General features: G+C 33.5%; 1 protein-coding gene across 1 annotated transcript in view; it reads left to right on the top strand.

Moving 5' to 3' along the window:
* LOC132553086 (exocyst complex component 6B-like) overlaps nt 1–12,756 on the top strand; it is a 31,573-nt gene that overhangs the window by 7,549 nt on the left and 11,268 nt on the right. The window contains exons 6-16 of the mRNA XM_060217297.1: nt 2,089–2,145; nt 3,949–4,110; nt 5,473–5,541; nt 5,948–6,031; nt 6,533–6,579; nt 8,861–8,981; nt 9,108–9,179; nt 9,506–9,555; nt 9,866–10,019; nt 10,858–10,967; nt 11,718–11,829. Of these exons, the coding sequence (XP_060073280.1) occupies nt 2,089–2,145; nt 3,949–4,110; nt 5,473–5,541; nt 5,948–6,031; nt 6,533–6,579; nt 8,861–8,981; nt 9,108–9,179; nt 9,506–9,555; nt 9,866–10,019; nt 10,858–10,967; nt 11,718–11,829 (1,038 nt within the window). The remainder of the gene's footprint in view (nt 1–2,088; nt 2,146–3,948; nt 4,111–5,472; nt 5,542–5,947; nt 6,032–6,532; nt 6,580–8,860; nt 8,982–9,107; nt 9,180–9,505; nt 9,556–9,865; nt 10,020–10,857; nt 10,968–11,717; nt 11,830–12,756) is intronic.

Raw genomic sequence — 12,756 nt, 5'->3', positions numbered from 1 at the left:
AGAACATTGCTGGTAGATTGGCAACATTTATTTTATGTTTGTGTTCACATTGAACCTGTTTAACTTAACATCAATCAGTCCAAATTTCCATATAATCAACATTTCTTTATATAAACTATGAAATTCATTTTAGCCGTATGAAAAATTCAACATTTTGTCAAAAGAATTACAGTGGGCTTATGGATTTTCAAAATTTCGATGTAGACTACAGGTAGTGCTGTATATTTTAAGTTGCCTACAGCTGTACTCCGACATTGGAGGAACTGTAGTTAGAAAGTCACAGAGAACAAACTTAGATAAAAGCTAATTAAGACAAACACACATTGTGATACAAAAAGATGTTACTTATTCAGGTTATTCTGCATACTTTATTTGCATGTTTCTTACACTGTAGCTAATTGTTTTTAAAAATTAACAATTACCATTATTTGTGAAATCATAGACAGAGCTGAATATATGTGTTTCAAAGTTAAAATGTGTGCGTGTGTCCAGTCCTGAATTTCATAAATAAGTTGCTTGAACAAATGTAAAGATTAAAGGTCTCAGTAATCCAATGTAATTTCCTTTTTAATAACCATTTATACTGTTTCAGATGGTAGTTAATATAGTAGGATCTTACCTATGCTTTGATTTGATGAGTGATTCATAAAACAAATTTAAAAAGATTAATTTTTTATCAAGTGGTGACAAGCAAAATGAAAAAAGGTGACATTTTTCATAAGTCACATATCAAATCGAAACAAATTGAGGATTCTTTTTATCACATGATCAATTAATCAGGCAAATTTCCTAGAAATGGATATTTCCATGTCAAACTTGAAAGTAATTTTTGGTGCAATATCAATGGTCTTCATTGTTATATGGCAAGATGATAGATGGGTGTGACATCATTTCATTATTTTAACACCTCACAACAAAACAATCGTGCTTTTGGCGGAGACAGGGCCAACATCATTTAGGAAGAAAAAAGAAAATCAACATTATGTATGCATGACAGAGGCTCACAATGTCTAGTTAGCCTTCATATCCAGTTTCATATGATTTAAAGAGTGAAATCTGTCCTATTTCCATCAAAAATTCTCTGAGGCAGCTTACTGACATAATTTCTTGATATTTTGTGAGTCCTTGTTTAGCAAAGTTGCATTGGTTCCAATGTCTTGTACAATGTATCATTGTTTCGCTGTTTGCTAATATGTCTATAAAGTAAACAAAAGGAAGGTAGACAACTCCATGAGAATATGATGTAAGTTCACCATGGAGGCACACCCACCAGGGAAGCCCTTATAATACACCAAGAAATATCTTAACATGTTTGAAGGTTGTAAACTTATATATCTTGAAACATTAATTAATCAATATGACATCATTGGTATAATTTCGTTTTTTATCTGTATATAAAGCCTGGCATGTTGATATCGATGGGGCTTCATGTTGTACAATGTAACAATCTACCTGTAACTACTATTGTTAAAGACACCTATAACACAATGTACAAATCATAATTATTTATTTACTTCTTTCCATTGTATACTGTAAATAGGAATATTTGGCTCTGTTTTATTTTCACTCTCAGCTTTAAGCTAAAGTAAACACAGGGAAGAAAATATTTCGAAGTCTTTCACAAAATTAGTATTGACTCATTATGTTTGTTTGGATTTTGTATAGATTTTCTAAGCTGAAGAATTAGTCAAAATTTGTCTCTCAGTACTGACTTAATTAAGCACATCTAAAATAGTTTTTTGAAGTGATTATGAATTTGTCATACTTACCAAAATTTGGAAATCTTATAAGAAAGCTTTGTGTGAGAACTGTTGGCTCACTGAAGTTCCAGGGTATATTTACTAACAGTGGTCACTGACAAAGAGCATGATTAGCCTTAGTCATTTACATCTTACTTGTTACAAGGACCTCAATGTTAAACCCATACTTACTTTGTTTTATTACATGCTCATGTTTTGAGAATATATATTAGGAAGAGTGAAAATAAGACATAATGAAAGCTTTTCTAATTAATTCAATATTTACATTGCAAATATTTACGTTTCTAAGTCAAGTCAAAGATATGCAAATATATTTCCATGACAACAGGAGAAACAGAACACATTCACGGGAATGGAGGACAACACAATGTTGCGAAGAATCAAGGTCCTGTTTATGTTTTTCTCCCCAGGAGCTTGTTTGTTCACTGATTGCTTGCCATTATGTGACTCAGCATTTCTCTCAGAGGAATGAAATGATGTCAAAGGACTGTTGTTCTGTATATCTTTTTCAACTGATTGGTCCAGAATGGTCACATAATTTCAAGCATCCCATGTCATCATCATAATGCATTACAGCTGCACTGTGCATGCTAATTTTGAAATGCTATGCACCATCTTCCTTTTGAATTTGTCCTTTGTTTCTTTCCTTGTCCTTTTGAATGTTACTTTTTTCAACAAAACTAAATCTGAATGTGATACTCTTTAATAATATTGACGTGTCACTCGTGTACAGTATATTTTGTAAACTTTATAAAAAATATGGCATTTTGATTTGTAGCTAAACGTCCATGTTATAGAATGTGTTGATCAATAATCTATACCTACAAGAATTAATTACAATTCCTTGAAAGTTTGTAAAATTATTAGGTGACCTGAGACATTCCTGGATAAACAGGAACCAAAATAGTGAACTATAAGGTCCCCCATTCCTCAGGGAGCTGAGGGGTGGGGCCAAAAGGGGTCAAATCAACTCCAATTTTAAAAATCCTCTTCTCAGCACCCAGATATGGTAGAAACAAATGTTCTTCATGGATAGAAGCAGCTTAAGGTTCTTTACCACTGTTGTGAATATCATGACCCCAGGGTCTTACATTTCCCTGTGGGGAGGTAGAAGTTTACTATAGTTTTAATTGGAAAATTGAATGTTTGAACATAAGGTTGTTAATTTTCCAGTGGCATTAACATTGTGAGAATTATGAGTATAGGATGACAGTTTTGATTGTATGCATGTTCTGACACTGGCTCATCCCCAAAGGCTTAAAAGATACCAATGGAGACTAATGTCATTAAGGTTTCTTTTTCATGGTACTTGGAAGCTACTTACCCTATAACCTTTGTACTCAATATTGCTTACCTCAAGTGACTGCCAAGGTCGCTAGGCCTCTTGTGGAAATTGTAACAAGATGTATGGTTCCTTTGAAGTGAACCATCCTCTTGTTAATTACAAACCCTAGTTATCTCCCTTGATCTGTCTACCTGTGCCCCAACCTGATAACCTTAAATGTGTTTGTCTGATCTAGCATTTTGTATCCAAACTGTTTTGTACATAGGCATTATATTCTGAAGCAGTCTTAACAATCCCTTCAACCATAGCCCACCACAACACACCACACCACACCACACCAAGTTCCCAAGGCCTTTGTCAATGTCATTAGTAAATGAGCTAGTCTGCATTTTGATACAAAATAAAATGTGTAATATTGCAGATTTTCAGGAACACATTTTTCAGATGGATTGAAATGTCAATTCAATGAATGATCATTCTGTGCATGCCAATATCTCTCTGATAATGTACCTTAATAACACTACTAATTCAAAATAAAACAACTAATTTCATGTAATATTTGAAATGTTATTTTCTTTTTTCACCAATTAAGATAAGTGGACAATTGTAATAAGAATGTTAACAATTTCTTTTGTATTATTGTGATGCTGATATTAGTAAATGGAAATTAATGTGGTGCCAGTAACATAATGAAGTGTTAATTTTTAATTGATGGACAGGTTTGTTAATTTCTGTGATAACAAACATCAAATGCTTATATGTACAGTATAGTACACAATACACAAACCTATGACTTCTCATGTGATTGATAAAACAACTTTTTCCTTTTTTCATATTATGTTTTGTAATAGGTCTGTTTGGTAAAACTGTTATATAAAGGTGTGTTCCTTGGTTTACTTGCAGGCTGCAGAGCAGAACAACATGGATCCATCTATTGTAGCTGTGAGTAAAAAGAAGGAGAGAAAGCGGGCCCCTCCCCCTCCGAACCCTTTCACAGGTGAAGTCGACCATGAACCAGAACCTGTTGCAGACGACACACCAGAAATGAATGAGGAGGAAATGGGGGTTTGTAGTCTAATACTAAAGATAGATTATAAATATTACACAATTAGGAAATAACCATGATTGTATTTATGTTCTAAATTCAAACTATAGTTGATGCCGATCTTAAAATCACTTTAGTCGAAATTCTGTTCGAGTCAAAATAATTTCCAAGTCCCAATTTTTTCCTTCTATATCTTTATAATTCTAGTTTGGATTACTCAGATTTCACTGAATTAAAATTTCGTTTGAGACGAAGTGATTTTTCAGTCCCTTCAATTGTAAAGCAAGGGAAAAGTAATTTGTTGTCTCAAAATTCATTTTTGTCAAAATATTGGCATGTTATCTAACAAAATCGGTCAATACATACACAAAGTACAAAAATCAGCTGTGTGTAACACATGGCTAATTACATGGTATTGGTTCATCATACACACTGAAAGTATTTTTCATTAATAGAATCTGCATCTGTGAGTGATTTGTTAAATTTAGCGCTTGTATAATGTTTTCAAGAACAGAAAAAAACTTTCTAGTGTCGTGTTTTCTATAAGTTTGATTATTCATATTGAAGTCATATTAATATATGTAGCTTCATACATTGTTTCTAGTATTGTATCAAAAGCGAATCTTATTTTTGTTTTACTCTCTTACCGTAAACTATATGATTTATATGTGCTTTGTCAGTAAGGGTAGTGTACACATGTGCAGGACGGAATGAAGTCAGTTGTTTTTGTTTTGTTGTTTGGATGAAAAATCAATATAAAGAGAAAGTAGAAATTTGTCTGTTTCTTTTTATTTACTACCATTCCAAGTTACAGATTAAATTACGCTGTTTGTACCATGGTTTACGATGTTATCATAGCCCATACTTAGTTCAATTGTGATCAATGTCAGGAAACTTATATCTACCTTATTTGGACACTTTGTTCGATTCAAATTTCTGATAAGTCAAAATATTTTCCATGGGTCTCTTGAATTTGAAGATCACAAGTTTTGACTGTAATTAAAACAATTTTGTATGGTTCATGCTACAGTCTAGATTGACCAACCCTGAAGCCAGAGAATTTTACAGGTTTAAAGACAGAACTTATGGAAAATAAAAGAATTGTGATTTTTCACAAATTCAATTAATGGTTAAAACAAAATTCTGATTATTCTGTATCCAGTTTATATGAAGTGAAAGTAGTATTGTTATGAAAGTAGTACCCTCGCATGTCTAGAAAATTTTTATACATGAATGTTTCACTGCAAATTACAGCTACATATATACTCTTGGAAAACAAGTAAGGCAGACATTTCCTTACTTTAATCAGATAGCATTACTTTATTATTGAGGACAAATCAGGCATTATATTAAGTATTGTCATACATTTTGTATCTGAACAGGAGTTAAGCGCCCAAGATCTGATAGACTTCTCTCCAGTGTACCGATGTCTTCATATATACACTGTACTGGTAAGCTGGTTTTTTTCTCTCCAGATATCTGTCATTGTTCATAAAAGTTTATGTCCTAGCAATTAAGACAGTGATTTAATAAGAAATGTCAATGTTAAAATTGGGTCCTTTATAGAATTTTTTAGAATTACATTTCTGTGAATATTTATATACTTCCCATGAGGATATTTTCTTCTGACATACGTAACTTTCTTTTTACCATGTAAATAACAGATTCTGAAATCTTAAATGCTTGCCAGGTTTGTGTAACATTGTGTGTTAGAGAAGCATCTGGACTGTTTCTCATTTGTTGATCTGTGTTTAAGAATCATGACAATTATTGCCATTTTTCATTCATTCAGTAAATCTGAATTTTCTTTTTGTTGACAATGTTTAAAATGCTGATAATCTTATTAAACTTTTTCAGGGTGACCGTGAGAAATTTGAGACATATTACAGAAAACAGCGGCGGAAACAAGCAAGGTTGTCGCTACAAGCTGCCTCTAACATGGTAAGATGTTCTTATACTGTTTTCATCAACATGGCTACAAATCATCACATCAGTTATTGTGTAACATGACTTTAATTAGCTATATGGTACCCAAATGTCATGCCTAAAGAGTGTTTCATTCAGAAGTCATTATCATACATGAAGTAAGAGTTTAAATGAGGAAAGTATTACATTTAGGTCTGATTATAACACATATTCTGGCTCTATCAATCATACTGAAATTGATTTTAAAAAAGAAGTTTGTTATTTGAAGTAAAAAAAATTCATTGGTATTTTTATTTTGATATTCTTTGAAAATGTCAAACAGATCAAACTCCCAATTTTTTATATAACCTGGATTTTTCCCACAAGGCTCTTGACTGATTATTCAGACGGAATTACCCTCTCATTTTTGATATTGACAAACATTAAAGGATAAATGAAGAAGCCTGTTTTTATCATCTCCCTTCATCTTTAGCATCATGTGTTTGTGTAACATTTTCCTTCTTTTTTCTGTTGCAGCATGAAGCTATTGACAACTATAAGAGATATTTCCATGATATTGTAGGGTAAGTGAGAACAACAATTAGAAATATAATGTATGTATTAATGTGATTTAAGTCCCAACTTTTGTAGGAGGGTTTATTTCTGGGTGGGAAGCATGATACAGATATTGAATCACATGATATTCTATAGGGAAACGCACATCTCTCCCAGAGTGCATTGTGGTACCCCAATAAAACTTCTGTAATTGGCTCACACCATTTTAAGAATCTTGCAAAAAATATTTGTGTCTAGTAAGAAAGTATTTCATTATTTTCCTGTTTTGTTAAATGTATTACTTTTTTGAGATATTCGTTTATTTGGAAAATGATCGCTTTAGTTTATATAGTTGTAAACATTATGGATTACTTTAACTTTGAGTAAACAGTCACCAAACATCGTGTTTACATTTTGTCACCAACCATCGTGTTTACATTTTGTCACCAACCATCGTGTTTACATTTTGTCACCAACCATCGTGTTTACATTTTGTCACCAACCATCGTGTTTACATTTTGTCACCAACCATCGTGTTTACATTTTGTCACCAACCATCGTGTTTACATTTTGTCACCAACCATCGTGTTTACATTTTGTCACCAACCATCGTGTTTACATTTTGTCACCAACCGTCGTGTTAACATTTTGTCACCAACCATCGTGTTTACATTTTGTCACCAACCATCGTGTTTACATTTTGTCACCAACCATCGTGTTTACATTTTGTCACCAACCATCATGTTTACATTTTGTCACCAACCATCGTGTTTACATTTTGTCACCAACCATCGTGTTTACATTTTGTCACCAACCATCGTGTTTACATTTTGTCACCAACCATCGTGTTTACATTTTGTCACCAACCATCGTGTTTACATTTTGTCACCAACCATCGTGTTTACATTTTGTCACCAACCATCGTGTTTACATTTTGTCACCAACCATCGTGTTTACATTTTGTCACCAACCATCGTGTTTACATTTTGTCACCAACCATCGTGTTTACATTTTGTCACCAACCATCGTGTTTACATTTTGTCACCAACCATCGTGTTTACATTTTGTCACCAACCATCGTGTTTACATTTTGTCACCAACCATCGTGTTTACATTTTGTCACCAACCATCGTGTTTACATTTTGTCACCAACCGTCATGTTAACATTTTGTCACCAACCATCGTGTTTACATTTTGTCACCAACCATCGTGTTTACATTTTGTCACCAACCATCGTGTTTACATTTTGTCACCAACCATCGTGTTTACATTTTGTCACCAACCATCGTGTGTACATTTTGTCACCAACCATTGTGTTTACATTTTGTCACCTACATTTTGTCACCAACCATCGTGTTTACATTTTGTCACCAACCATCGTGTTTACATTTTGTCACCAACCATCGTGTTTACATTTTGTCACCAGCCATCGTGTTTACATTTTATCACCAGCCATCATGTTTACATTTTGTCACCAGCCATCGTGTTTACATTTTGTCACCAGCCATCGTGTTAAAATTTTGTCACCAACCATCGTGTTTACATTTTGTCACCAACCATCGTGTTTACATTTTGTCACCAGCCATCGTGTTAAAATTTTGTCACCAACCATCGTGTTTACATTTTGTCACCAACCATCGTGTTTACATTTTGTCACCAACCATCGTGTTTACATTTTGTCACCAGCCATCGTGTTAAAATTTTGTCACCAGCCATCGTGTTAAAATTTTGTCACCAGCCATCCTGTTTACATTTTGTCACCAACCATCGTGTTAACATTTTGTCACCAACCATCGTGTTTACATTTTGTCACCAGCCATCGTGTTAACATTTTGTCACCAACCATAGTGTTTACATTTTGTTTACTCAGGATACATGTTGATATATTGTGATGTCAGTGATAACTGATTGCTATTTGGCTACTATGCAGGCTCAAAACTTCTCAAAAATGTAAATAATGCTTATTTATGCTGATAGGTGGCATGTAAAACAGTCTACAGCTGTGTCCTTCGTTCATGATGTCAGGGATACTGCCATAGTTTTACACAATATTAAACTTTGACCCTGACTGTGAGGTCAATTATTGGTAGTCCATGAGCCGTTTACAGAGGTGTATTATGACTGTTAAGGAACGACAACACTGTTAAGGAACGACAACTCTAATAAAGATTGGGGAAACTCATGTACAGATTACCAGCACTTTCCTGCCCTGTTTAATTTGTTTTAATAGTCAATGGCAGTGATCTGATATCATGATAAGGACCATATCAAATGAGCAAGTGTACCATTTAATGAACAATATTTCCACAGGTTTTTTGTAGTAGAAGACCACATTTTAAGTACAACCCAGGGGCTGGTCAATCGTGCCTATATGGATGAGCTATGGGAGATGGCAGTATCCAAACTGGCATCATCTTTAAGAACAAGCTCTGTAAGTTTTTTATTGTCTTTTTATCTGTGGTAAATGGTAAATATTTCAGGACAAGGTCTGTCCTCAGTCATTTGAGATTTCTAGGTTTATTTTATCGGGAAAATTATTGTCTTGTTGTATTTGCAGGCTTTTTGCAAGGATGCCAATATGATGCTGGAGATAAAGAAATTGATTGTACTGTTTTGTCATACACTGAGAGTAAGTACTTATAGTGTTCCAGACACGGAAGGTACCAACAAAAGTTAATATTATCTTCTATAAGAATAAATCTTTTATTAGTTTAACTGAATTGTAGAAATGAGCATGAATAAAATAAACATGATCTGTTGAAAAGGAAACTGCTAGTTTGGTTTTTCTCCTAGTGCTTTCAAATGGATTTATATATTAATATTTGAAAAAAAAATATGATCAGGGTAAAGAATATTACAAAGCACAAAACTGTAACTATGACAACATTTTGACTCGGATAAAAAAGATATGATAAAATCTGTTTCTATGTATGACCTTGATTTTTGATCTTTCAGGGCTATGGTTTTAGTGTTGGACATCTACTGGAACTTCTCTTAGAATTAAGGTAAACAGTTTGTCCTGAAGTATCTTAGAACTTTGGTAAATACTTCGTACTGAAGTATCTCAAAGAATTAAGATAAACATTTTGTTTTGGAGATGTGTCCTGTTTGAAATTCTTTAGGCTTTTTTAGTTCAATATCCCACAGAAATTTATTTAGATCACATGTAGATTGTAACCAACTCTCTTCTGGTACTGAAATTTAGAAGTTAGATGGTTATGTTCATTAAAAGTACAGAAAACTGTGAAATCTTTTTTATCCCATCTGACCTGAATTTTATACTGGTAAATACATTTAGCACTTTGATATCTACAGGGACCAGTACAGTGATATTCTGACAAGACAATGGGTGGAAGTGTTCAATGAGATTTTTGATGATGATAATTACACACCAATCTATGTGGAGAGTGATGAAGAGTACTTGGCTGTGGTCACACAGTTCCCATTTCAGGACGATGATCTTCAGCGGGTAAGTCATATCCCAGACCATTTAAAGTTAGCTGTTTAGCCTCTGGTAATTATACAATACAAGCCCAGCCTTATATGCTTTACGTAATAAGTACTAACCTCCATGTATAATCAAACAATGACAAACCCATCACTAGGATATTCAGAAAAGTAAAAATAATTTCTCTAAATATACCTGATCTGAAAGTTCTACCTTATGAAGATTGAGAGATCTATTGTTAATAAAAAGTATGATTGCAGTCTTTTTCATAAAACACATCTGATGCAAATTGACCAAACAATGACTCTTCTTCAGGAAATAATAGCACATTTATCAGCAACAGAGAGATTTATAGATTTAGGAAATGTCTGAAACACTCTGAACTGGCCTTTATGTCTGTTTCTTTAGTGTAACTGAGGAGTAAATGATATACCTGAATGTAACATATAAATTGTGTTAGTGTAACATACAAATTGTGTTAGTGTAACATACAAATTGTGTTAGTGTAACATACAAATTGTGTTAGTGTAACATACAAATTGTGTTAGTGTAACATACAAATTGTGTTAGTGTAACATATATATTGTGTTAGTGTAACATACAAATTGTGTTAGTGTAACATACAAATTGTGTTAGTGTAACATATATATTATATTAGTGTAACAAATATATAGTATTAGTGTTACATGCAAATTGTATTAGTGTAATATATAAATCATATTAGTGTAAAATATAAATCGTACAAGTGTAACATATCGATAGTAGTAGTGTAACATATAAATTGTATAAGCGTAACATATCGATAATATTAGTGTAACATATAAATCGTATAAGTGCACTTTCATTACTTTGTTGACAGAGTCCATTTCCGAAGAGGTTTCCATTTTCTGAGTTTGTGCCAAATATCTATAACCAAGTAAAGGCATACATCAACGCCTGTTTGAAGTTCTCTGCTGATCTGCACCTCAGGTAATGCTTCCATCAATCTTTGTAATAAATATGATGATCGTTGTTGTGGTGGTAATTATTAAGCAGGAGGATGTAATATCTAAAGATTGATTGCCCAAGAAAGCTAATTTTAAGATATTTCACAGGTGCCCTGTTGCAATCACCTTTTGTCTGGTGTTGTATCCATCCTTCCATACACAATGCACTTATTGAGGAAGGCTGACTCCAATGGGCTGAATGGCAAGGCCAAAAGAGGTCAAATTAATTTAAATTTCAAAAGGTTCTGTCAGGTCCCCAGATATGATAGAATCAAATACTTTTCATAGATTAAAGGGTGCTGGCTTTCAGGAGCTTTACTGAAATTATAAAATTTATGACCCTTGGGAAGGGATAAATTTTACTCAATTTTTTATTGGAAAATGACATTACTGAGTATAATTTGTTAAATTTCCATTGAAAATCATTCAAACTTAGGTACAATTATTAACATAGGATGGCAGTGAATATTATGCACCATTTGGTTTTGTAGTTGAAATTATGTTACTTTCTTAACAAAATGATTTCTTACAGTATGATGTTAAAACAAGAAAAATACAACCTTTCATTATAGAATTCACATGATCCTTGAGCCTTTTGTTTCCAGATGCATGTATTTCTATGGACAGGAATTATGTAAGAATATATTACATAGTTTGTTCTTGGATTTAAACATCAGGTGACTAGACAATTACTTTGAAGTCCATTTTTTTTTCTTTTTTCTTTTTTATGTAGTCACACAGAGATTGATGATATGATTAGAAAGTCGACAAACCTACTGCTGACGAGAACACTCGGGAGCTGTTTGTCATCACTTATCAAGCGACCACGACTCTCTCTCCTACAGGTAAGTACTACTGAGTTATTCAAGATCCCACATACAGGTAAGGAGGAAGATTTTAGACCAGTAGTCCTACCATTCTTAAGATGGTGTCACAGATATATTGCTGGTGTCTTTTTATATGCAGAGTAGTGTGTTAACACACACAATTCATGTCAGGAGACTACAACAAAATAATGTGGAAGTGTTAGATTGGTCATCAAAATCACATGTTAAATGATATAGAATTCGTTTCAAATTCAGCTGTCAAACATACTGAAGCATTCATGTATCTCTCCTCCAGTTATGTTGACCATATATAATACTAATGTCGTTACATTCAGAATCAGCCCGAACCCATTTCATGTCAAATAGAACAAATAGAACAAAGTTAATGTGATGTTTGCAACTAACAAAGATGTATGATTTATAACAAGTGTTTTAGTAATTTAATTATAAATGGTTGATAAATGTTAAGAACTTTTCCAGCAAAACATCAAGTCTACTCCAGGACTGTAGGTTTTGTTAAGGGGTATTCCAGTAAAACATTTAGTCCACTCCAGGACTGCAGGTTTTGTTAAGGGGTATTCCAGTAAAACATTTAGTCTACTCCAGGACTGCAGGTTTTGTTAAGGGGTATTCCAGTAAAACATTTAGTCCACTCAAGGACTGTAGGTTTTGTTAAGGGGTATTCCAGTAAAACATCTAGTCCACTCCAGGACTGCAGGTTTTGTTAAGGGGTATTTCAGTAAAACATCTAGTCCACGCCAGGACTGCAGGTTTTGTTAAGGGGTATTCCAGTAAAACATCTAGTCCACTCCAGGACTGCAGGTTTTGTTAAGGGGTATTTCAGTAAAACATCTAGTCCACGCCAGGACTGCAGGTTTTGTTAAGGGGTATTTCAGTAAAACATCTAGTCCACGCCAGGACTGCAGGTTTTGTTAAGGGGTATTC

Source organism: Ylistrum balloti, unplaced genomic scaffold, assembly GCF_031769215.1.
Source record: "Ylistrum balloti isolate Yb309-2 unplaced genomic scaffold, AGI_CSIRO_Ybal_v1 Utg370296, whole genome shotgun sequence".
Classification (NCBI taxonomy): domain Eukaryota; kingdom Metazoa; phylum Mollusca; class Bivalvia; order Pectinida; family Pectinidae; genus Ylistrum; species Ylistrum balloti.
This window is presented reverse-complemented; position numbering and strand designations above follow the sequence as displayed.